The sequence below is a fragment of the Erithacus rubecula genome (assembly GCF_903797595.1).
Source record: "Erithacus rubecula genome assembly, chromosome: 17".
In the NCBI taxonomy this organism is placed as follows: Eukaryota; Metazoa; Chordata; class Aves; order Passeriformes; family Muscicapidae; genus Erithacus; species Erithacus rubecula.
This window is the reverse complement of record NC_136669.1, coordinates 15,343,312-15,370,157: the sequence shown is the minus strand read 5'-3', so window position 1 is coordinate 15,370,157 and position 26,846 is coordinate 15,343,312. Positions and strand designations below refer to the sequence as shown.

Here is a 26,846-nt window from a genome sequence, read left to right as displayed (position 1 = left end):
TCTTAGTAAAATCTGGTTACCCTGAAATACATTTCTTTAGCCTGTTTTTCAGATTAGGCCACCCACAAAATATTTTGAATCCTCTCTGCCCTTTCATAAGTAGTATGGATTTAATAAAAATCCATTCTCAATTATCATGTCACTATTATTGTTATAAAACACCACCAGCAGTTTATCTGACTTCCCAATTTCATTTTCTTTAAAGCAGTTGCAGAAGAAGGGAAAAGAATGGGAAGGGGAATATGGCACTGGGAATCCTAAGTTACTGAACCCATGGCACAATTTCAAACTTCTTTGAAGTAGGAGGAAATATGTCACCATTTACACTTGTATCGGACTGTTACTTGTTTCTACCTTCCCCCAAGAATTGCAAAGTGGTGGTGGGTCAGCTTGCTTGATGGAGCCATGCCTGATTAATGTTTAGGCAGTTTTCCTTGAAGGTGTGTTCCTGAGAATACAAAAAACATTTCCTTGAACCTAGTTTTTCCCCAGTATTAACAGCAGGATTTGCATTTGCTATGGTTTGGTGAATTCACAGAATAGTAGTGACATAAATATCACGTTTTAAAAAGTATTTTTCACAAAACATGACTTTTGGTAGGGCCACGCTAACAAAAAAAGAAGTGAGACACCGTGGACTCCCTGAAGTCTCTACAGCCAGGTTGGACACAGGACACTGAGCAGCCTGGTCTAGTGGAAGGTGTCCTTGTCCATGGCAGGGAATGGAATGGGACAGTCTTTGAGGTCCCTTGTAACCCAAACCATCCTGTGATTCTACAACTCTGCGTTCAGTATTTATCTTCTCAGTATTTCCTTCCTCACCTCTAAAAGGCAGGACTCCAACCCTTGCACCAAGCCCATTTTGGTGAATACTAACCATTGTCAAAGTCAATGTACTTGGAGATCTTGTGCCAGGTGCGGTAGTAGAAGTGCCGGACCTGCTCCTTGTTCTTCACCATGCTTGCTGGTTTGCCTTTCTTCTTGTATTTCAGGGCAATGTTGTTCTGGATAGCTTCAAAGTCCTTTCCATGCTGAAGAAAGAATAATCTAATTGAAATACTCAAATCCAAACTTGGATCTTGTCATAAGTCAAGTCAAACAACGTGAGGGACTTTGGGATTCTTTGTGGGAAATTGAATTTCAACAGTCACAAACAAAATTTTTGGGGAGCAGAACTCAACAGTGAAAGAATGACACTGGCTTCCTTTGTTTTATATAAAATGCAATATAGATGCCAAATTAATTACTTTCCAATTTCTTTAACTGTTTCAAAATAAAAAAGAGTAAGTTGCTAGTAAATTAAGAAAAACCACCCAACTTTACTTACAAATGCATTAAGCAGCAGGACTGAAAACATTGATTTTCTCCCTGAGCATTCTTTACTTTCATCTGCTTTCCCCCATCATTTCTGACTAGAGTAAATGAAAAACGTACTATATTTACCAGCTGCACTTTTATTTACAGAACATTTCATGCTACTGTTACTTGGAATAAAAAATTTGCGTTTTGATTTGATTTTATACGGATTAACTCCTGCTATCACAAAATTTTTGTATTCAGAAAAGGTTGGAAACTGATTTAAATACAAAGTATGAAAACCTCTTCTGAAAGGCAGTGCTACAAAATGAATGGTAGGAGGGACTGAACAAACTGAGTCTCAGATCCACCTTAAAACAAATTTTTAAAATTTTTCCTCATTATTCAAAAAAAGTCAGTGAAGTGGCTTAAAAATTACTTGATTCCTAGGAATATTACTGCAATTCAGAGGAGTTAAAAAAAGACAACACTATTTAAGTGCTCATTTTTGTCCACAAAATACAGGTATGTGATACCATGCCTATGATGAAAAAAAATTTCAAAAATACACAAATGTGCAAAGGAAAAAACAAGCAGTGATGGAGTTACCTTTGGCATGCCTTTTCAAACCAGATATGCTATTGAAATAATCACAAGAACAGGACAAGCAGGAATCCATCATACACATCATAAGGGACAGAAGATAAGATGATGTAACCTTCTCTTGCCTCTCAGCCCTAGGATTGAACTGGCTCTATAGCCTCTTCATGGCCAAAGACTAAACATAATTCTCTTTAGAACAAAATAGTTTTTCTTGTTTGTTGTTATTACAGACTGAGTGTGCTGCTTTTGAAAGTTCAGATGGGGACATTATTTTTCATTTGAAACAGAACCGTAATTCAATAACTGAAATTATTAGAAATATTCATTAATAAAACTCAGAAATCTTTTCTGTGTATTTAAAGAAAAAAAACAAAGAAACTTGACACTTTTGACACGTGCCTTTGACTGACAGCTGTTTTACCACCCTGTGTATGGCCCCACAAATGTTAATGTGGAAGTGGCCTTCTGCTCCTGCCAATCTCACCCTAAACAACCTTCTTTGAGAATATCCAGACTGTAACTAAAGCCATCTAAGTCTGTTATTTTCTTCCACATGTACCTCATACAGTCCCTCAAAGAAAGTATTCTTGTCCTCTGTGCTCCATGACTCCCACTGCCGTCGGACCTTCTTCCCTTCTTCCTTCTCTCCTGCTGAGGAGCCCGGGTTCCTTGCTGCTGACTTGGAATTCCCAGCAGAATTGCTGGGAGGAATTCCTGATGTGCCACCAGGTGCATTCCCTCCATTATCTGCTGCTGTAAAAACCATGACCAGAGTGAATATTGAACCAACAGGAGGATTCATGGATAGAGATAAGAGAGTAACTCAGAATTTTCTCCTTTTTCACTTGAAATACAATGGGCATACAAGGTTTGTTTAATAGGAATAAAATCTCAAAGCGCAAAAAACTAGAGGAAGATTTCAATGGCTTAATTTTGTATTTCTAGAAGCAATACAGATAAGCAGGAATGTACCACAGCAGCCTCTACCACATAACCCTCTCTGATGCTTATATGCTGGTGAGCTCTGCAGTCACTGCCCTGAAGCCACAGGGAACTCCTGAACAGTACTGAACAGGCAGCTGACCACTGGAGCAAAGCGATGTCCATGAGGAAAATAGGCAGAACGTCAGATTCTTGTCTTTGGTCTTGATCCTACTGCCTCCGGAATAACTGTGGAAAGGGAAAGATTGAGAGATGTGGGCTTTAGTTCATCACATGACAATGGATCAGCATTTCCATGATCTGATCCACAGTGTAGGATCCTCAGAGCACCACCTCTGACATGGAACATCAAGGCAAACTCCAGCTATCCAAAGGATGGCAAGTCTCAATCCATTCTCCCTTCCCAAATCCTGCTGTGGCTTTCAAAAAAACGCATAAAAGCGTAATCTTGATTGTCCCTTTGTCAGTTATCAGCATCCAAAGAACATGAAAAAAGAGATATGAAGACTGGAAATACTAAAATGAGAATAATGCCGGATAAAAGAGAGAGACTTTGCTGTTTACTCAAGTAGGGACCTGGAAAGAAAATGGGATGGAAAATTTACAAACAAAACATCACACCTGATTTGACACCATAAATCAGACTGCTAATCCAGAAACCATGGTCAACTCCCCAAAATGTACTCATTTTTTTCTGTAAAAATACAACCATTCCCAGTAATTCATATTTTGAAAATAAATTATCTTTAATTTTTTAAAAAATTATTTAGGATTTCACTGTCTTTATCGATGCAGACATATACTTAATAAAACACAAGTCTTTTAACACTAAACGTTCACTGCTCATTATATAGAATTCTCATTACACTTTCCTTTTCTCCAGTTACTGGCCTGTACGTTTTGTATTTTACCTCATGATACATTGGCATGCCTTAGTTTATCTACTTATACAATTTGCTCATACATTGTACAGCTTGTACAATACAGCAGTCCCAATCAGTTTCACTAATTTTTATATATATCAGCATAATTCTCTCTTTCTTATTTAGGCCCAAAAAGTTCAGTTATATTTTCAAAATCAACTTTATGAAGCAGGTCTTTTTACCTGACAAAGCCATTGTTTTATATATATACATATAGACACACACACACACACATATATATATATATACACACACACACATGTATCTCATTCAAGAACCCAGAGATCCCACTTCGATATTATTTTTTTAATTATAAGAAGAATCAGCTGTTACAGGCCCACTATGCTTTAGAGATTTAAAGAATTGTGCATAAATCTTAACAAGTCAATTGCAAAAGGAATTCCTTTGGGTGACAAAAATCACATTGCTCCAAATCCTAGAGAAGGTGGTTTGTTCAAGTAATGGAGAGTATTTGAAATCAAATCTGGAAGAGAGCAAGATGTGTGAAAGTCCATTCTTCTCCTGCATACAAGAAATATTTAGTTGATATAAAATATGATATTGTGACTATTTTGGAGTTAATGTTTCTTTTATTTCTAGGGGTGACTATTTGACTCTTTTGAAGAAAACTACTGTCATCACAGGGAAACATGTAAGTCAAGACATGAAAAACCATTAGACATCTAGAAAAAAATAAACATTAGACATCTAGAAAAAACTATAAACAACTTCTCATATAAACAGTTTCTTTACCTCTTACAGTCTTCCTCAGTCACTGATAAAATAATTGAAACTTAAGCCATTTAACTCTGGCACTGTGGAGGTAAATCCTTTAAAAAAAAGGAAACCACAAGAAAATAACTGAGCACTTTAACAGATGGTGAGAAGAAACCCAACACAGACACAGAACTGACACTTCTTCATTCTGTAAATGTGAGACTGGAATATCACAATTTGCACAGTACTGAAATACAGATCTTTGGTCAAGAAGGGGAAAGTCAAACACAATCTCCAATCTCCTGTTGCTACCAGCTCCCAACACAAAAGACATCCTTTATCAGAAGACAGGCACAGGATTTCAGTCCAGATCACAGATCCCCAATTTCTAAGAAATCCTTCAGGGGAACAACGAATGCAGGATTTGGGGGGTTTCATTTGCATGCTGGGTGGTTGGTTTTTGTTTGGGGTTTCTGAGAGTTTTTTCTTTTTTTTTAATACTTACTAAAGTAAATAAAATCCTAAGTCAGCTGCCTGAAGAACAGATCTCATCAAGGATTTTCTAAAGATTGTTCAGTATGCTTGGTACACATATAAAGTTTTCATTATTAAAAGGCGTAAGAAGCTAAAGTGTCAGTGAAGATTTTATGGTCTTATTAGAATTTAAAGTACAGTTCATTCTCAGTTACATTTTAGCTGTAGGTAAAAGATGGACTGAAGAATTCTACTGGACATGCTGAGGACTCCATGGATTCAACTTCTACACAGGACATGTAGCTCATAATTGATCTTTTGTTCCTTTACGTACACTTACTATTCCACAAGACAAATTAGTCCTGGGAATTTTATCAGAATCTTTTTTGTTTTAAACTCTTTTTTTAATTACCATCCAGACAATTGTTCTAAAGAGTATTAAAAATCTGAATATCCTGTCACCTCTACAGAGCTCTTATTTGCCATTCAACTCTTCCAGGAACAAAGGGGTTTGCTCTATTATTCCTTTGCATAAACTCTCTTACTACTGTGCATGGTAATATTTATCATTGTGTTATCCCAATCCAACCTAAAGCATACTGAACCTTGGTACAGCAATGGAATATACTGAATTCTAAAACAAAGAACTATAGACCAGTTCAGGATAAAAGGAAAACCCAAAACCAGTCAAACATCAATAAATCACCCGCCATAAATTTATTATCTCAGTCTTACTGTATGCAATTCTTGTTATATTCAGAACAGCTAACAAGCTTCCGACCCCTCACTAATGATTGATGATTCCATGATTAATTCCCTGTAATGGATGATTTAAAACTTCATCAATGCATTAAAACAAGAAACTCCCCTGAGGCCAGCTATATCATTACTGCTGCAGAACGCTGGGGAGAAGTAGGGGGCTCACTCTGAACAAACACCTCAGCAGGCTATTAATGTAAAATCATTTATAGAAAAGATAAGACATGCTGGACATTCTCCCACTGTCTACTCATCTTGCATCACCCAGCCAGTGACCTAGACATCCACACCATTACAGCTATAACAATTCCTTCCCTTTGCTCCAGGTGCGCCAGAGCACCAGCACCCATGTAAAAGGTATATGGCAGTCATTTGGATATGTAAGTTCCCAGCATTTTCCCTCAGCTTGCAATACACAGTTTGCAAAGACTTCAGGTTTTTGTACTTAGTATTTTAACTGTAACCCCCAACAAAATCATAGGTCAGAAACCAGTGTTCCAGAGAAACTTATTAATTCATTTTATCCAGTGTTCTCTACCCATCTATATGTCCCATTATTAAAACTACATCTTTCTGTGACTGGCATAATATCATCTCAAACTACATTCCCATGGAAACAGCTGTCTCTGTAGTTCTAAGCAAATTATAAACACTTGCAAGAGTTTATATATAGAGATTTAAAGACTGCAGTTTCAGAATCCAATACGAAAATTACAAACTATGGAACACACATTTAAAATACCTGAGACACTGGTAGTATCGGGATTGCATTGCAGCTGCAGCCACAAGTTCTTCCTTCTAGGTAGCATCTCAGAATATGCCTTTCAGTCTTCCACTGACAGCTCTTACAGGCCAGTTGATTCATATCTTCTGTGATAGATGACACACACACAGAAGCTGGAATCCCTAGTTTAAGTTCTCAGTACACCCTTGTATCCCAACACACAGGTTACAGGCTTAGCTCACAACATCTCAACTTCTTCAGGAATCACCAGTCACTGTAGGGGGAACATTCATTTGGGAACACCTTTATATACAGGATGGTGCATTCACACTCTCACTTGCCACAGTTCAAACGTGGAATGTTAAGACTAACTCATTCCCAAAAGCATGGAATGCAAATGCCAACCTGTAACAGACAAATTTCCTGGAAGTTAACACTTCATTTTGCTAACTTTGTAACTGCAAAGGAAGTTTCTACCCTGCCTTCACAGGACACAGCATGGAGTCCTGAGAAGGGCGAACCTAGAACAGCTTATGTATTTTTGCATGGTTATGCCATATAGTGTTCTTGTTGTGAAGATTCAAAGTTTGAAACATAGATGTACAGAATATTCTGAGTTGGAAGGGATCCACAGAGACTATGGAGTCCAACTCTTACATGAATGGCCCATACAGGAATCGAACCTGTGACCTTGGCCTTCTTACTACCACGCTGTGACCAACTCAGCAAATCTCAGGCTTAACTGGTAACTGTCCTATACGGACAATGGTAGCCTATCTTCTCCTAACCGTTACTAGTGAGAAAATTAGAGATAGCTGAATGTGTTTAAAGCATATACAGTGCAAATTATGAACCAGAGCCTTCTAACAAAACTATACTGAAGGCTTGCTTCTCTATGGACAGGATATGTTTAGTATACAATGTATCAAAGGCAGCATTATCTGAGCTAACCAAGAAGAGCTATAAAAAGTTCCCCATGGTTTACTATATATTTGGTCACTACCCCATCTCTGTAAATCACTGTTCTCTTGCTCTTCCTGAAGAAAACACCCATAAAGCTCAGTATGAAGTTCCACTTAACCCTGCGGCTGTGCAGCCTTGCAGGCAGGTACCTGTCAGAGCTCAGTAACTACAGCACAGGAGGAGAAAATTCTCTTGCAGTACAGGATGAGATGCTGTGAAGTCCTGGTCCTGAGCCACTTCCAAAGGGAGGGAGGGAGAACTGGCGTAAACGGGGTGGCAAAGAATAAATGAAAGCATCTCAGGGTAGGATGGAAGGAGAGGTACCAAGGGCAAGTGAGATTGATGGAATTAATGAGAATGTCAGAACAAGAGATTGTGCCAGGTAGTTTTTAAACAATGGTTCATGTCCTAGAGAAATAATGCTGGAGGAATAACATCTCAAATGATGATTACAATATATTCTGCAACATATGAACTCAGGAAGATACAATAAAACACTGTGTAAGTACATACATCAGGTATTTTGGTATCTGCATCCTCTCTGCAGGAGACACTGGTTGATTTAACCCACATGCTACCAAACATGAAACTCTGGCAAGCTGAAACAAAGTAGATTGCTTTTTAGCCAGTTCTATACTATGCCAAAAGATGGAACACTTTAATTCAACTAAGCTTTCAGCTGCGTAAGTCCTTTTTCAAAAAAGAACTGCTTATTACAGCAAAACAAATCCAAATACTTTTTGGAGCCATTCTACACATTTTAGGAATAAATCCAGAGGAACGGCATAAAAGAGATCTTCAAGCTTCAGCTCATCACTAAGCTAGTCCTCCTGACTTCATTCTGCATTCAGAAAATGGAAAAAACCACAGAAATGGCAATACTCTACTCTGGTTCAAGCTACATCTACAGCACATGATGGCAATGTGTCCCACACTGCCATTTATCCATGTCATCACAATATACACACACATATGTATTCCATCCACTCTGGTTTCATGAACCAAAGCCCCAAAACACACCTTAACACCTGTGCTCAGCAATCATGTGGTATATTGGTGTTTGAGAAACAAACTCTCAGAAACACCTCTTTTTCAGAAACCTTAACTTGGTCTGCTTCTCCTCCCTCAACAAGCCTCCCTGCATTGGAACTCCCACAATAAACTGTCTCAACATCACTAGTCCTTCAAGTTCCTGCTAGTTTCATGCAAGTTACTTGAAGACTTCCTTTCAAGCCTTCATGCCTCACAAGTCACGCCTCAAGCTGAGGTATGGACTACGACCTTGAAAATAAAATTAAAAGGTGATGAACAGCTGAAAAGAGCATGATAATAATTCCAAAAAAATAAGAAATTTAGATACTTGTGCAGTAAATTTGATAAAACTTCCCACAATTTCAAATGGATTGGCTACTGAAGTGAAATAGTTTCCAAATTTCATTTTACTGTACTACTTCCTATGCAATTTTTTGCCCTAAACTCAAAAAGTGCACCTCACTGCACAAAAAGAGGAAAGATTCAAAGGTGCAATTGAAGAGTACATCAGGGCAATCTCACTATTAGCAACATGTTTATACACTCCACAAGGCAGAACTTGGGAATTATTATGAGCAAGCTACCCTGAACCACAGTAAGATAAAGTTGAAAAGTCAGCAGCTGCTGAGTAGGCACACTCTTTTTAGTTTACAGCCAAGTTTATCAATAATTTGTCTGCTACAATTAAGGACCCTAAAAGAATGAATGCCAAAAGTAGAAATGAATTTGCAACATACAGGAAAAAAAATACTATTTTCAAAACTTTTCTCAAGGCAAACCAATACCTGCTGAGTAACTACAATTTGAAAGAAAGTGCATTGATCACACTTCTTAAAAATTGGCAAGTGAGAGTTTTCCCCTCAGAATACCAAGGTTCTAGGAGTAGAACCACTTTAAAAAATGTTAAAGGTTACACAGCATTATTGAATGCCTATGATGAAAACAAGTTTCTGGTTTCACTGAACCAAGCATAGGCATGGTCTGGTCACTCCAGCTGGCCACTGTCAGAGTTACTTGTGCAGCCATCACCTTGACTTTGACATAATCCAAAAGCTTCCAGGTTCAGAGCTGATGCACTCCAGCTTTTCCTAATTTTTATACTTACAGAGGGAGGAGAAAGTTAGTGGGACAGCTAATGAAAGAATTTAAGTCCACTCATTCCCTATCAGAAGCTGAGACACTTTGGTCAGAACACAGAGCACTATGACTTGTGAGCATAATGCATTTCACTAGGGAGAATTTAGACAAGCCCAGAAAACCTCTTATCATGCATCTCTGAATAAAGAGCTCAAATTAGAAAGGAGCCCTCTTCATGGCTCTGCTCTCCAGAATCTGGCAATTATTATCTTAACCATATCAGAGAATTCAATCAACTGGACACATTCACACCAAATCTGGCCAGGCAGAGCTGTGGCTTGTCTCAAAATTGAAAAAGTGAAAGCACAATCATAATTCTACCACTGTCACTCCTGATGAATTTAAGGAGTTCTCCCAAACCTGACAATATAGTACAGTGACTGCAAACACTATCCATGACTGGTTACTGAGATAATATTTTCTGTTCTGCATGTAATTTTCTCCTGTTTGTTTTGGAACTTGATTTACAAAAATATAAGATTTTTTTTTTTCTATTGTGTTGATATTCCTAGTTAAAAAAACATTCTGCTGTTCTAGAATTGGAAATAAATGTTCATGTACAAACATGAATATCCACTTGCACAAACACATGCATTTGTTCACACATGTATGCACTTCCAAATCTATCGATTAATTTCAAATGGACATATTCAACTTGTGAATCACAGACAAGACATATTTCAAAGAAACACTTCCTTGTGTCTAATAACTATTTACAATCCTGGAATTAATTTTATGTAGACAAACACTCCTGGGTATTCCATTTGTTTGTTTATTTGGTTTCACACAAGTAGAAGAAAAATTACGTAGGCTTTTCTGTTCTGTCCTGTACCACCACACAAAACTTTCATTTAACATTCAAGAGATTAAAGAGGACTTACTAAGGAATTTAAAAATACTTTAGTCAATTACACCAAATGTCAAGCAACTGAGTTCAAGAACATTTTTCTGATATACCAATAACTAAAATATCCCAATTTGCACTGCTTTATTACTGCAACATAAAAGTCATAACTGTAATTTTTATTTAATACCCAGCATGTGCACACCCCTGAGATGTACAACAGTGAGGTAACCACCAAGACATATTCATGCTACATGGAATTACAGTTCGATTCAGCAGACAAGAGTAAATGTCATTATTTTAAATGCTGATGCAATCTTTGAGTGCTGTTCTTCTCAAAAACTAACAGAAAATAACACTTGAGTACTTTAGCACATTATATCCAAAATTAGGCTCAAGTACAGCTCAACTGCAGTGCTAAAATATCATCAAGTCACTGCTGAGCACACACAATAGGACCAAAATATTCAAATATCCCTGCTGCCTTCCAGCTATTCAGTTAGAAACAGCTCCCAAAAAAATCAAATTCTTGTCTTCAATGCTGAGTGAAAAAGGAGGTGTGCGCATCTGTACCTACAGACTTTCAGATGTATGCAAACCAACCTTCATAAAAACTCAAATCACATAGATGCCCAAACTGTTTTAAAACAGTGGAACAAGACTCCCAGTACCTTAGAAACAAATATGTCAATATGTGCACTTCATTGCTGTTTCCAGAATAGTTATTTGGACAATAGAAATAATTGAAGGAAACCACCATGTCTTGTGGATGGGTTTTTTTCTTATGCTAACTAGCACCCAGTGAATATTTTGTTACTATCCAAGAACATAATTCAAGCGCAGCCACCTGATTACACAGCTAGTTAAGAGACTGATTTCCTAATCAAAACACAGGAATTTCCCAACACCCGAGAGAGATGAAATAAAGACATTAAAGATTTGCTTCAATAACATATAATTTTTCTTCTTCCACATAAATATCCAGACCTCCCCCATTTCTGGAATTGCAGAGAGGATAGTGAGCAGCAGGGAAGCTGAAGCCTTGGGACACAGATTTCAGCCAGGAGAAACAAGCCCCAAAACACCTTCCCAAAACCAAACAAAAGATGGCATCTACAGAAAAAGAATGACAACCCACAGCCCCACAGGTGCCTCCCCTTTGCTATCCCCCTTGCCTGCATGTTTTTAGGGTGTCAAAACACAGTACCTTTGCCTTTCCCAGCAGCGCTGCTGCCAACCGAGGAGGATGCCTGGGAATCCTTCTTCAGTCTCTTGCTCTGAGGTCTGACACTGGACCTGAGAAAATGATGCTGGTCCTGGCTCTGGGAGGGCTGGAGAGAAGCAGGGGCCGGTGACAAGTTGGGGTTTGGTGGGGGGCTGCCGGTAGTGTTGTTGTTAATGATCTCTTCTTTCTTTGTGCTGCTGCTGCCTGGAGCTGCCTCTCCTCCTCCTCCTGCCCCTTCTTCTTCCAGGGACTCCTCATCTCCTCCTGCTCTCTTGCCCAGCTTTTTCACCCCTTCCTCCCCGCTGCTCTCTCCCAGTTTCACTGTCATCCTGCGAGGGAGGAGAGGGAGAAAAGAGGGGGCCACATAGTCAGGCCAGGGAGCCCCCCGGGGAGGCAGAGAAACCCCTGAGCTGAGAGGGGAGAAGTTTAGCTGCAGAAATTCCTCTCAACATGGCCGCCGTTGTTTGTTACTAAATCCCCTTTCGTTTGCTGTCCCGACCCAACAACCTGTGCCGAGGGCGGGAGGAGGAAAGCCCCGCCACAACCCCCCCAAACCGGCCCAAACGGCAGCCAGGGCCCCCCGGTAGTCCCCCGTCTCCGTCTCGAAGGGCTCCGGGCCGCCTTTGGCCGAGAAATCGCCCGGCCAAACTCGGGCGTGTGGCAGCGCTCGCCAGCGCCGGAGGAGCGGCAGCCGCTCGGCCGGCGGAGCAGAAGGGAGCGGGGAAGTGCTGCTTCCCCATCCCAATCCCATTCCATTTCATCCCACCCCTCCGCGGCTCCCGGGCCCGGGCCCCCCTCTCTCCTCACCGCGGAGCCGCGGCCCGGTCCGCCGCGGGGGGGGTATCCATGCTCCTGGATGCGGCGGCGGCTTCTCCTCCTCTGTGTGTGTGTCTGGGGCTGGGACTGGCCGAGGCTCCCGAGGTTCCCGCTCCCCTCCGCCCCCACCCCGCACCTCCCCGCGCTCCTTCCCGCCGGGCAGCCCCGACCCCGCCACCCCCGCCGACGGCAGCACCGTGGGCCGGGTCTGTTCTGTCACTGGCAACGGGCAGGGACCGGCTTTCCAGGCCCGCACCCCTGCCCGCCGCCTCTGCTGGGAGAGAATTAATGTCACCCCTTCTTTTTTTTTTTTTTTTTTAATTTTTTTTTTTTTTTTTTTTTTTTTTTTTTTTAATTTGGAGGGCAATAAACTTTGGAGGCACCTACAGTGACTGTGCGCACCCTTGCTTCGTTGCTTCTGGCCATGCAGAGACCCTGGCCATGCAGGGCATGCCTGAACCCTTGTGTGCCAAGGGAGCATCCCTGAGCTTTTGAAGGCATCTGCCAACTTTTAGACCTGCCATTGGGACCAGTTGCTGGGATGACCACTTCCTGTGCTGATTTCACAAATCCTCTCAATTCTGAAGGCTTTTTTCATACACTTGGAACAAAATTACAGATATGGACACAAGCTTAAGGCATCAAATCACATCATCCGTTAAAACCCAACAACTGTTTTAGTATTTCTTAAGGAGTGTAAAAATATTACTGACAGCGTATCTAAAAGAAGTCAACAAGGAAGAACCAGTTATAACACCCAGCAAGGAGCAGCACTTGGGATGCAGCTGCCTTGACACCATGGCAGGAGCCACCATCCAACTTCCATCTAGGGAAATAAGGAGGAAATTCTGAGTATCACAAACATTGGAATGACTATGGATTAGGCTGAAACCAGGATAATGAGGTTCAAATTAATAAAGATGCCTCAACATGGCATACAAACTCATGAAGTTACTACTTATGGGTTCTATTCCTACTATTAAAATTTTATTTTTCCCTCTAATTTTCAGCTAAACCACGGAACCCATCCAGACTTGTGTCAGGCAACGTTTCACTCCCTGAAAATGCTCAATAAACTGATCTGAACTGTGGATCTAAACTCACACTGACATTTGGTTATTTATTCACCTGACAAGTCCCTAGTTACAGACTGGTTCTTCACACACCAAAACCTGCAGTTTCTATTTATTTTGCGGACAAAAAAATCTTCCAATCCTGACAGTGTGTGTTCAAAAACTTCGTGTAGGCAAGGCTTAAATAATTTCAAGCTTGGTTTTATTACTGCAAATTAAACGATGCACCCACCCATTGGCCTCTCCCAACAATTACTGGGGGGGGAAACAAAGACACACTCCTTGGGGACAGCTCCTTCCGGACCCGAGTAGCACATCCCAGGATCTGCCCCACTTCTCAACTACTAGGTCCTTCCAGCATTCTGCCTAAGCCCTACGTGCACTTTCCCCCTTATAGCTGCTTTCTCCTTTTGTTTCCACCTTGTTCTTCCTTTCCCTTTTCGTCCTAAAGTGAAAGTTTTCTCAGCCTCGCTGCTTTGGTCATCTACACCCCCGTGGCCGTCCCTCCGCTGCCTCCCGGAAGAGCCGCAGAGACTCGTTCCCCAAGCGCGGCCGGCCCGGACGACAGAGCGGGGCTGGGCCGGTCTCCCCAGCCCCCGCCCCTGTCTCACCTGCCGCATCAACGCCGTCACGTATCCTCCGCGCTCCGGCTCGCCCGCCGGCGGCTGCCTCGTCTGCTCCTGCTCCCGCACCCGCTGCCCCAGGCACCCGCGGGGTACGCCCAGACCCGCCAGCTCCGGAGGCGGCCGGCGAGGAGCCCAGCGGCCCTCCCAGTTTTGCTGGCGGCGGCAGCCCCGCTCCCGGCTGTGTGGCCGACCTCTTCCCCGGGCTGCTCCGAAATCCAGCCGCGGTCCCAGTGCCGCCAGGCTCGAGGCCGCGCTGGGCTCGGGCCACCGCGGTTCCGGTTCCTCCTCGCCCTGCCCGGGCCGGGGGCGGGGCCGCGGCGCGCGGGCCCAGCTGAGAGCGCCGGAGCTCCCCGCCCCCCAAACAACGCGTCCTATTGGCCGGCGGCGAGCGGCAGCGAGGCGGGGGCGGGGCCGCTGCCCTAGCACGAGCCAAACAAAGCGCGGCGCGGCGCGGGTGACGAAATCTCCGCGCGGAAGAAGAGGCAGCAGCGGTTGTCCGCCCGGGCCGGGGTGAAACCCCAGATATGGCTGTTGATTGGCTGAAAGAAACACCAATTGAGAGCCCTCTAGCCGAGCCCTTCGGACGGTCTCCAGGGCTTTCATTGGCCAGGGAGCGAGTCATTTGCATGCGGCGTGGTATTTGTGGCTGCCGGGCGGGGGCGCTGTGGCTCAGCGCCGGGGGCCTCCTGCACCAGGCTCGCGGAGCCGGGGCTCGCTAGTGACGCCGCACGGGGCCGGCAGCACGGCTCACTCTCGCTTGCTTCGCCGGGACTCCGAGAAAGCCCTGGGGCCGCCCTCCCTGGAGCAGCTGGGACATTCCTGGGCTGAGTCTGGGAACAGGCGCCCCCGTGAGGCCCTTCGCTGGACCAGGGTTTGCTGCTGGGCATCCTTCTTTTCGCAGCGGAGGCTACTTGATGTGGATTGATGCTTCTATGTGGTGACTTCTCGTTAACTGCTAAGCAAGATAATTAAAAAAAAAAAATAAATCTTACAACTCGTACTGCATAAGATACTTTTCCCTTAACGTGTTTGTGGAAAGAGTATTAGGGCACCCTCTTTTTTAACTCTATAATTCTCACAGCAGGAAAGGATGCCTTTGTCCTTTTCTGAGGAAAGTCATTGTAAGCTTAGAAATAAAATCATAACTAGTTAAACCTCATGATGGTGTCTAAATTCTGGAAAATTTGGCTCCTGTGGAGTATGTTGCAAGTAATTATCTATAATGGTAGAACTCTCACCTGTCATGAGCCCTGTGTCATCACCTGTAAGTACGCTGTAAAGAGTATTTGTGAGTAACCAAGTGCTCTAAATGGAACTGGTTAAAAATACGTTTGTCTGCAGTGCTAAGCTTTGCATTTAAATCTACAGCTTAATTGTTTGGGGTTTTTTTAAAAGAGTATTTTTCAATTTTGTTATAATCTAGCACATGATCATATGGTTTATTTTTGCTCCTTGATTTGGCCACAACCAAATTCAACAATACTGTTAGGAAATGATGGGTTCTGCATCTACACTATCACGTGTTTCCACAGTGCTTTGCCAAGGGATGTTATGTTCAGCTCTCCAGCTGAAGGTTTCCATTCTCTCTGCATGTAAATAATTTTCCATACTTGAATAGCCTCATTGCCTTCAGTGAACCATTAATGTGTGGAGTTGCTCATGTATCTAAATGTTTGTGAGAGAAAAGCTGAATCAAAAGGAGTTGAACAATAGCTGAGAGACAGGGAGTAAGGTGAGATGTCAAAAGACTCTGGAACTTCCATTTGTTCAGTTTTGATCATGGCTCTTCCTTGCTATTCTGTTTTTACAGACCTGCACAGCTACAAAATGCAAATAATCTTCCAGCGTTTGTTGTCATAGTTTTCTAGGCCAGGCAAGAGTATTAACTTGGATTTGTCCTGTGTATTTTAAAGTATGAATAACAAATTGCATTTTTACTAGAAAATAGAGCAAGCAATGCAGAACTGTTCATCAGAAGGACAAAGTTAATACTTTAGATTTATGTTAAATCATTTTTAATTTTGCATCTAATGTGCATGATCATTGCAAGTTATAACATGCAAATACTCTTCCAAAGATCCCGTACGTAAAAGCCACCAGTATAGTTAATGTTCTGTGTTATCCTTTTATATTCTTTAGAAGCTAGCATATTTTATTCATAATTTATTTCTTCTTAAAAGGCTCTGAAATTGTTTATTCTGGCAAACAATGATGGATTATCTTTGTGTTGCTAAAACAGTTCTTCCCTGTGCAGATAAGAAGGTTTACATGGAAGGACAGACAGCAATTGTTAATCCCTTACTGCTTACAGAATAGGAAGCACCTAGTCTTGCAACTTTGTTTTTCCCTTTGTGTGTGAGGTCAAGCCCTTTAGGGGAAGGGAGGAAATGGGCTGTGAGTATCTGTACTACTGCAGCCAGTCCTGGGACTTTAGGGACTTGGAGATGTTAGGCATCTTTTATGATACCAGGGACATGCAACTAGATGATTTTAAGGCCCCTTTCAATGCAAGCCATTCTGTGGTTGTATGATTTTGAGTAGAAGAGAAGATGTTAAGATCCTGGGATTCCACATTTTCTTGTCTATTTATCATAGAAACAAGGCTTCTCTGTTGAATATTGCAGGGTAGGAAAACTTCATTTTCAGCTAAGCCTGTACAAATATGGGTATGTGGTTGAGTTATTGGGAAATATTCTGTGTAACATTGAACCAGCCAGTTCTGAGAACTGTAAAGTGGTCACTTGAGCAGAGACGGTCAGTGGGTTGTTTAGACTATTTTTATTCCAGCCCAGAAAGGGATGATAGACTAGATGATTTATTGAGGCTCCAGCTGGCTGTGTGTTTCTGACTTGATTGTATAATGTAGTTGTAGTAATTTCTACGACACTCTGGTTGTCTGAGAAGACAAGGCATCTGCACACGGTCTGCTCAAATCCTCAAATTCTAGTCCAATGAACTCAAGGCTACAGCTTTGAGAACAATTGGCTTGGGAGAGGCAAGAGATGAATTGTTGACTCTGTTTTGGGAGTTTCACATGAGTGATCTAACAGGACTATTGCATGTCCAAGGATCCATTATGGAGAGATGCCATAAATGACTGTTAGAGCTGATGCCTTGTAAGGGAGAAGATAAAAAGCTCTAGGAAACAGGGCTTTGTCAGTTCTGCTACTCTGGTCTATGGGGGGTTGCTGACTTGTTACAAGAAGGTCTAAAGCCAGTGGTTTGCCTCTCTATCTGAACCCTGCCCACAATTCTAGAAGATACACTGTGTGCTTCTCACTAGGTACTTTTTCGTACTTGCTACTTTCCTATTTTGCTACTTGCAGAGTTTTGTTTTGTTGTTGTTGCTTGGTTTTGGTATTTTGAATTTTTTTTTTCCCCAGAAGATTCCCTGTGTATTTGGGAAAGAAAACTGATAAACACCACATAAATTACACGTTACACATGGACAGTCAACCTGGAAATATGCAGGAGCTGCTTGTCGTAGCTGTACCAGGTGTGGCTGCTTTTCATCGGCTTGCGTAGAAGTGTTGTGACTTCAAAGGAATTACAGATGATTGTGGATAAGACAGTGCTGTGAGAATTTGGTCTTGAATTTTTTCAACCTTTTGAAGGCGTTAGGCAAACCTGGCTGTTAGGGCTGGCTGCAGGCCCAGTGGGGGCAAGAGCTGGTAATGGAGCTGAGCTGTCCCTGACATGGGCTGTAGGTCATGTGCTGAGGCGGTGCAGCGTGGTAGGAGACCTTTACGGGTTGTCTCCATTTAGATGTTATAGAAAAACTTGGTCATTAAGTTAAAAACTTTTCCCCCCAAAATTCTGAAAGAGCCTGAGCTCCGGGATATACAATTAAATATGGTTACGATGTGCATTTCTATCGCACGGAGGTTTAGCTGGGTCACAGCAGATGTGTGATAACGCCGGGGACCGAGAGGGTTTGGGGAAGGATCTCGATTCTCGGGGCGGCGACACAGTTCATCACCTGCGATAGACAAAGTTCCTCACAGGTTAAGCCACAGAACCCTGAAGATGGCTGTGCGACCCCGCGCAGCGGCCAGCACTCTCCGCGACGCGCGGGACCGCCGCCGGACCCTCTGCGCTCGGCACTTTCCGCCACTCTCCGTGTGCCGTCGGGCGGCTTCGGCAGTTCCCGCCAGTCCTCGGCTCCGCTCGGCAGTTTCCGCTCGCGGCTCGCGCCGTTGTCGGGGTAACGCAAAGCATCGCGGAGCGAGTGCGGCCTACGGCGCGGGCGGTGAGCGCGGGGGCGGGAGAGAGGGCGGTGGGCTCTGCCCACGGGCGGGGGAGAGCGGGCGGCGGGCTCTGCCCGCAGCAGCCCCGCGGCGTGTCGGCGGACTCTCCGTGGTTGTTTCTGGGCCCGGCCCGCTGCTGCGGCGCCGATGGCGGTCAGCCAAAGGTGAGGGACGCTTGAGCTGGCGCCCGCGGGCGGCGGGAGCTGGGCAGAGGCGGCCGAATCCGCCCGCGAGCGAGAACGTGATGGCGTGGCCCGCGTGTCTGGCCTCCCGGAGATGGGGAATTCGTGGAGGCCCTTGTTCTGTGCCGGCGAGTGGCGGTCACGGCCCGGACGAGGGACCTACCCGGGGTTCTGTCTGCTCCAGGAGCTGCCCACGACAGCAGCAGCCTAGGCTCTGCCTGGCACAGGCTCCCCACCCCTTCTCTTCTGTGCCGGTGCGGGATTCAACCGGGTTTTCACTTCATCTGTTTTACTAATTACAGAAGATTGTACATAGTAATTAACCGTCTCTTTGAAGCAGAGAGCAGTTTTGTAGGGTTTTTTGTTTGTTTGTTTGTTTGTTTTTTTGGTTGGTTGCTTTTTTTTTTCCTGGGGATGGCTCTTTTTAACAATTTCAGATTTAAAAAACACCATTTCTTATAGGTGGAGATTAGAGGAGAAACTTCTGCTTTTGCTTTGGTAATTGTTGAGTCTTGAGGACAGAGACCCCCTCTCACAATGCGTGTGGTGACTGGGGTGCTGGTGAGTCCACAGCTCCACAGGTACAGCAAGCTAAGTTGTTATCAACCTCGCTTAAATGTGCTGATAACACTGACAGAACATAAAAGCAGGTTTTTTAAGTATTGTTCCCAAACACAGAATAGCATTTTTTTTCCCCTGAACGTTGATGATTGTTTTGTGAAATGTGTGTGTGTGTTCTGGCTCACTACTGCTGTCATTTGCAGTTGTTAATGTTGTCTGTAGTGTTGATCTCTGTGAAGCTTGTAAAGTTCAACGAGGCCACATGCAAAGTTCTGCACTGAGTTGGAAAAATCCCCATTACCAGTATTGTCTGAAGGATGAACAGGTTGAGATCAGCCCTGAGGAGAAGGACTTGGGGTACCGGTGGATGAAAGACTATAAATGACCTGGCAATGCATACTGACAGCCCAGATAAGCCCTGTGTCCTGGACTCATCCCCAGAGCATGGGCAGCAGGGAAGGGGAGAATTCTGCCCCACTTAGGAGAGACCTTCAGGTGTATCTCCAGATCTGGTGATCCAGCATAGGAAGGACATGGAGCTGGTGGAGAGAGTCCAGAGGAGGCCATGGAGATGCTCGAAGGTCTGGAGCCCCTCTGCTCTGGAGACAGGCTGGAGAACTGTGGGTATGTAGCCTGGAGAAGAGAAGGCTCTGTGAATACCTCATTGTGGCCTCCTAATACTTTAGGAATCCATTCAGTGCCAGTAGCTCAGTTGCTGTGAACTACTGACTCTTTGCATAACACAGGACATGGAGACGTGTGGCCCAGTCAGGTGAGGGGCACTCAGAGACACCTAGCAGCAGCTGATAACCCCAGACTTTCTCACCCTTAGATGGTGTCTTGGTTTGAAGAACAAGTATCTGCCAAAAAGGCAGAAGTTTCTCTTTGAAATGGAGAATGTAAACCTCCTCTCTCTAAATTATTATAATTTTGAAATTAAGGGGCTCTCAGGCAAAGATATGGGAATTAGGAATAACAGTTCTTTACTAGGAAAATTAAAATAGAAGTACAGTATTACAAAGAACAATTCCAAAACACTGACAGTCAGAATACAACCTGACACCCCATCAGTCAGGGTGTTGGTAGCAGTCCCATTAAATGGTGGCCACAGTCTTCCTTCAGTGGCAGATGTGGTTCAGTTGAAGCAGTGCTCCTGTAGAAGGGTGCAGTTTTCCTCTGAAGTTTCAGGGATAATGCGGAAAGATCCTGCTTTCCTCTGGAATCCAATGGAAAGAAGATATTTTGGTATCCAAAATCTTAGCTTTTATTTAGGTAGGAAAGACTTATCTCCTTCCCCTGTCTGGAGCATCTCCCAATGGAATGATGTAATTTTATCATTCATACAGTGGGACTTAATGGCCCAGCAGCAGATGATATCTTCCTGGAGAGAGAAGATGGGTTGTGGAAAAGATGATTGCCTCACCTGGTCTTAAAAATGGCCCATTAGCAGATAATATGTGCCACGGAGATAAGGATTGCTGCCCCACCTGGCTTCAACAGATAGTGATAGAATACACATTTCTGGCCACATGCTATATTGCAACTCAAGACCAATGGAAAGGATGTAAAAGTCCAGGGGTTCCTTTGACATTCCTTCTTGGAGATACCAGCTCGAGCTGTAATTTTGTTATTGCAACAAAATTAAATTATTTTAATGATACAGACATCTGAGACTGCTGTAGGAAACCTGTGGTTGAGCTGGTAAGGAAACCTGGTCTGACTGTGTGGATGTCGTGGTGTAGCTGCGAAGGGCCTCGGTCATAGCTCAGGTGGTGCGAGAGTGACTGTCATGGTGGCTCCTGGATGGTTGGACAAGGAAAGTGTCTTAAAAAGAACTTCACAGGAGCTTATAAGAAAGATGGAGAGAGACTTCTTACCAGGGCCTGTACTGACAGGATGAAGGGCTAATAGTTTAAACTGGCACATGTTAGGTTTAGTTTAGGCATAATGAAGAGAAGTTTTATTGTGTGGGTGCTGAGGCCCTGGCACAGAGAAGCTGTGGTTGCCCCTGGATCCCTGGCAGTGTCCAAGGCCAGGTTGGATGGTGTTTGGAGCAACCTGGGATAGTGGAAGGATTTCCTGCCCATGGCAGGGGGTGGAACTGGATGAGCTCAAGGTCCCTTCCAACCCAAACCATGCCGTGATTCCATGAGGTTGTGAGAAACGATGCTCACTTTAAAAATTTTGAAGGTTTATTAAAAATACAACAAAGGACTGAATAAGGAAAAAGGACAGCGTGCTGGGAGGTGGTGACCTGGCAGCTATGAGCTCATCTATAAAATGGCTGTTCCGCCGTTTATAGCGTGGGGTTGCACCAGCCAACCCTGGCCCCTCCTAAAGTCTGTCAGTGAACTCTTTGCCATGAGGCTGCTTTCTTGCAACTTGGTTGGAGTCAGGTGTTGCCACGCCACACCTCCTAGTAACAAGCCTTCCTTCCTCCCAAATGCCACAGGCAAGGGGCGAAGGTGTAGTTCCTCTGTCCATGTGTTCTGACTACCATAGGCTGTCCCCTGGCAACAGGGTGGGAAGGGGACAATGGGGAGAACAGAAGACATCTAAACAACAGTAACATAACTATACATAAGTAAATTTATCTCTATATACACATAATATTAATCTCTTAATTATGAGAGCCAGCTATCACATTATCTATCTGCAACAAAGTGCAACCATTTTTAAGAAGTTCCTGTGCGCTGTTTCAAAAGTCTCCATCAGATGTATCTAATTAGATTATTGAGATCAGGTATGGGGGCTTGGTCTTTTCTATTCCAAAACAAAAAATGGTTGATTTTCAGATTTTTTTTTTAACTTTGGAAAATAGAGCATGCAGTGCCAGAACAGTTTGTAGAGGCAGTGTTACTTGGTTTTCTTTCTTTGTAGATGCAGCTGTCAAAGCTGCAGTGCAAATACATGAGCTAGCAGTAAACATGTGACTAATGAATTCCCAAGATCACAGCAAGAAAATGAATGTTGTTTTAATTATTTTTATACTGCTGAGTAATCCACTTATGTAAGCCATTTATTTATTTGTGTTTAGCAGTTTGCCCCACAATTCTGTGTAGTTACTGTGATGGTGAGAAGTATTTTGTATATGAGGTTGTCTATAATTTACACGACAGTATCACTGAATCTTGTTTTAGTAATTGCCAGTCTGCCATTTTAAATATACACAGCATTGGTTGAAAAAAAAAATTCTTGCTCTCTGTTAATTCCAAAAGTTAAATTAGTGAGCTGAACAAGAGATGCAATTTGGAAACTTGATAAACTTATTTCTGTCATTGAAGGGGACTGAAATATCTGAATAATAGGTAATATCTGTGACTACAGATGCAAGGAACACTTAAAAGTAGAAAATGGTGGCTATAGAGAAGACATTGCAGCTGTATGACTTGTGTGATAAAACTGCTATTTCATATGAATTGTAGTTTTATTTTCATTTAGGCATCTTATATTTTTAATTTAATCTGAAGTGAAATTCTTTATTTCAAATTTTGAGCTCATATAAAGATTTTAGTCAAATATGGACTAAATCCTTCCTCTCTTAGAGGAAAATGAAACAGATAAAATAAGGAGTAAAGTAGTAGTATGGGCATAGAACTCTGGAATAGTACTGCAGATGTAAAAAAAAAACTTTTAAAATACTTAAAATCAAGATGAAAAGCACTCCAAATTTTATTTGAATGGTTTGTTGGGGATTTCTTTTGCGTGGCAATAAAACTAGACTCACTCAATGTCACTTTGGAAATGCTGAGAATTTTGAAGAATTGTGCAGATAAAGGTGAGTGGATCTTGTTGAAAGATGAAATGGTTTGTTCTTAGGCTGACTGCTCTTGTCTGCTCTCATATCAGTAGTTGATGTTGTTCTTTTTATGTCAGGGGCAAGATACAGAACTCCCAACTTACTGAACAGAGTTGCCCACCTTTCTAAATCAAGTGCCCAGCAAATTAGTTATTTTCAGCTCCAACAAAAGATTTTAAAAAAAGAGACCTTAAGAGTCTGTTCATGCCCATTTTACATGCTGGTGGCTTAGGCAAGTCTCACTGCTGTGCATGTTGTCTGGACTGTGTCAAAGTGCAGCTGATCTGAACCTGTCCCCCAAACTCAACCAGCCTAGAAGTAAACAAATCCCTGGATAAGGCAAACATGGGGTCCTAGCCAATCTCATTCAGCCCTAAATGTTAAACGTTTCATTCTTGGGGGCTTTTTGTGTGTGTATGTCTATTTGTGTTGTTTTTTGTGGGGCCTTGTTTTTCACTAGGTCTTGGCAGGGTTCTGTACCTGGGGAGAAGTAACCCCATGCCCCAGTCCAGGTTGGGAGCTGCCCTGCTAGAGAGCAGCCCTGTGAAGAAGGACTTGGGGATCACCAGCTGTCCTTCACCAGCAGTGTGCCCTGGGGCCAAGATGGCAGGTCCTGGGGTGTGTGAGGAATGATAGTCAGTAGGTCAGGGAGGGGATGCTTCCCCTCTGTTCAGCCCTGATGAGGCACATCTGGAACTGTGTGCAGTTCTGGGAGCTGGACCTACTGATCCTTGAGAAAAGACGGCTGAGAGGGGACCTCGTCCCTGTCAGTCACTGTCTGCAGGAAAAACTCAGGAGAACGGACCAGGCTCTGCTCTATGGGGCTCAGCAATGGCACAAGAGGCAATAGGCAGAAAATGGAACACCGGAAGTTTCATCTAAATACGAGGAAGAAATTCTTTACTGTGTGGTTGACTGAGCACTGAATAGGCTACCACAGAGAGGATGTGAAGTCTCCCTCAGTGGGGTATCCAGAATTGTCTGGACACAAGACCCTGCTTGAGGAGGAAGGTTGGACCAGTTGACCCACTCAACTCTATGACTGTGATTATTTGCTAGTAATTTGAGGTATTTTGCTCCAACTGTTTTTCTTTTGAAACTGAGCCAACTGGATCCAATGACACAAATCCAATGACTATTTCTGTGTATTAATTATATGAGATTATTAGTGGTGCCCACCATTTCTGACGCATAACACTGAAAAGGTTTTTTTTCTCATGTTCTTTTCTGTACAACATCAGCACTTAATTTTTTCCTTCAAATGTTAGTAACTGTTCCAATGTAAATAGCAGATAGTGGGATTTCAATAGTACAAGCTCCAAAGCAGTGACAATTGTTGAAACTTACTTTCAAAGCCTAGACAAGAGACTTAACAACATAAAAGAATTCAGTCTGTACGTTAATTAACATCTTTGGATATTAAATACTGGAAGTAGCTTTCTGGTAAATTCTGAGTTATTGCAGAGTCCTTCGAAATAGGCCAACACAGGCCACTGGTGAGAGACTGGTACTGGCCTATGCACACTGTGAATCTACAGAGTATGAGGCTCAGTGTTTCTCCTATTTTTTTTTTTAAATGCCACTCTGATTTCTCTCATGTCTGTGTAGTATGTGCAACAAATTTTCCCCTATGTTTTAACCCTACATGTCATTATATATAGTACATAAATTAACTATAGCATATGGATAGTGTGTATGTATTATCTACGTAAGCATCCCTGATAGAAATGTTTGTTTTCCTTGTATAGGTTTGCAGTCTGAGGCATCTCCTGTTGTTATGGCTGTGTACGTGGATCATCAAACAGATGCTCCTGATTCTGTTGCCTCCCCTTCCCACATAGCATGGCACCCGCTTCATCCACTCCTGGCAGTTGCTTCCATCAGCACAGTAGCTGGGGGCTGTGTGGATATCTACCTGGAGCAGGTGAAACATCAGCAACTTTGCATTTGGTCTTGATACAGTCACAGAATTGCAGGATGGTTTTGCTTGGAAGGGACCTTTAAGATCATCTTGACCCAACTGCCTGCCATGCGCAGGGACACCTTCTATAGACCAGGTTGCTCCAAACCCCATCCAACCTGGCCTTAAACAGAGATGTGAGAGATATGTGAGAAGTCACAGCTTCTCTCAGCAACCTTTATCATTGTTCTAAGTTAAAACTTCACGTTTTTAATCTATTCTTGCGGGCTTACTAATCCTCCTGAAGTCCTGTGCTATCTAAAACATAAGAGATTCATCAGCCACTCATTATATGTATTTTTAAAAAGATCTTAATAAATTAAATTGATCTTTCCTTTGAAATTTGTTGTTTACAGCCTATAGGTCTTGTTTGTGATGGTTACTGATTTGCTTTTTGCTTCTCATAGTGTGAGAATTTCAGGCTTATAAGTAAATGAACACATGCTGCCGTTGCTTTTTAACTCTTAAGTGAATAGAACATTCTGAGAAATGAAAATCGAACAAATCATTCCACCACCTTAAGACTGAACTGGTTTTCTGTCTGCAGACAGATATTTCTTTTGCATACTCTAACTTTTACATGAGAGCCTTGTGTAAGACTTTGGCTTATATAATTTTTAGGGAAGTAGCACTAAAAGGTATCTAGCAGCAGACTTACTGAAACATAGAAGTCTGGTAATACAATAGCCTATATAATGTGTACTTTTCAAAGTGTTCTGAAAAATTGTCATCCAAGTTTAACAAATAGAAAAATAAATATTTAGAGAGGTTAAATTTGCATGAAATATTCTTGCGAACTGTGCCCAAAGGAGGATCTGCCTTTAAGAGCTGTTGAAGCATTAGATTATTCTATGGCCTTTATTCTTTTTCAATAGCTGGAATTTCTTTTTATCTTAAAATGTGCTTAAAGCCTTCTTATATACTTTATATGGTAGAGAAAGCTTGATATTGATTGGGCTGTTAATCTGAAGGTTTGGTTGCTGAGTTTCAATGAGCTCACACTGATTTCTGTTTGCAGGGAGAACATGTGCCTGATTCCCATGTTGAGAGAAGCTTTGAGGTCACATTACTTACCTGGCACCCTTCCAGATCCATTCTGGCATCAGGATGGGAGACAGGAGAAGTTCTGATACTGAACAAACAAGACAAGGAGCAGCATACTGTACCCCCAAATCACAGCACCAAAATCACAGTCCTGAGCTGGAATACAAGTGGTACCTGCCTTGCATCTGGGGATGGAGTGAGTAGCTGAAATGCCATGTGGGTTTGATGCGAAACAGACTTGGAAGCTCTGTAATGGGAAAGGATCACGGAATGGACATCCCTGGAGAAGGGAGAGTTGTGTGGGAGAGAAATTTTCTTTCCTTAGGTACAAATTAAAACTTGGGGAATAAAATAAAATCTTAGTGTTTCACCTTTTTCTACAATATTACTCTACAATTAAGGGATTGCTGTTCTATAATTTTTCTTTAAATGCATGTAGAATCTCAGTGAGTGCTGAGTGTTGATGGAGGTTTAAGGCTATTTCATGGATGGAGTAATTGAGGTATAAACAATTTTAATTCTTTTGCTCCTGTCCATGGGCAAATTTTATAGCAGACTCAGAAATAAAGCCTAGATGTTGAGAAACTAATTCCAGCTACGACGTATTCATCCATAGTGAGTGCAGAGCAGTGCTCACAGGAAACTCGTGCTAATCTCTCTTTTTCTGGTTCTATTAACACCTTAAAATTGTTTTAAATTGATTGTATTGGGAAATGTGACACTATTTCTTATGAGCTGGTTTCCCTTTCATAAAGTGAAGTGTGAAAGTAGCTATTGAATATTCAGGATTAAGTATTCATAGAAGATTCTGATTTTGCCAGTTCCCAAGTCAGCCAATAAAGAAAAAAAAGGGGTATTTTTTCTGTATTTTCCCTGATACAAACTTGAGCTTGCCCAAG

At 42.6% G+C, this 26,846-nt stretch overlaps 2 protein-coding genes across 13 annotated transcripts in view; one reads left to right on the top strand and one right to left on the bottom strand.

Annotated features, from left to right (window-relative positions):
• Positions 1–14,818, bottom strand: part of CRAMP1 (cramped chromatin regulator homolog 1) — a 48,171-nt gene extending 33,353 nt beyond the window's left edge. For 3 of the 5 annotated variants that reach the window (XR_013776242.1, XM_079321036.1, XM_079321039.1), the window contains exons 1-4: positions 12,447–12,543; positions 11,622–11,968; positions 2,459–2,652; positions 878–1,031 (exon numbers count right to left, since the gene is read on the bottom strand). Coding sequence is in view for 4 of the 5 variants with exons in the window: in XM_079321036.1 (XP_079177162.1) it covers positions 878–1,031; positions 2,459–2,652; positions 11,622–11,968; positions 12,447–12,487 (736 nt within the window). In the remaining variant the exon portion in view is untranslated. Of the gene's footprint in view, positions 1–877; positions 1,032–2,458; positions 2,653–11,621; positions 11,969–12,446; positions 12,544–14,139 lie in introns of those variants that run through there. The other 2 variants (XM_079321038.1, XM_079321037.1) reach the window with 2 other exon arrangements.
• Positions 14,819–14,923: 105 nt separating this feature from the next.
• Positions 14,924–26,846, top strand: part of IFT140 (intraflagellar transport 140) — a 91,637-nt gene continuing 79,714 nt past the window's right edge. The window contains exons 1-5 of one of the 8 annotated variants that reach the window (XM_079321025.1): positions 14,924–15,091; positions 15,965–16,066; positions 17,027–17,650; positions 24,692–24,867; positions 25,922–26,143. In XM_079321025.1, the coding sequence (XP_079177151.1) occupies positions 17,599–17,650; positions 24,692–24,867; positions 25,922–26,143 (450 nt within the window). In that variant the 5' untranslated portion in view covers positions 14,924–15,091; positions 15,965–16,066; positions 17,027–17,598. Of the gene's footprint in view, positions 16,067–17,026; positions 17,651–18,258; positions 18,566–24,691; positions 24,868–25,921; positions 26,144–26,846 lie in introns of those variants that run through there. The other 7 variants (XM_079321026.1, XM_079321029.1, XM_079321030.1 and 4 more) reach the window with 7 other exon arrangements.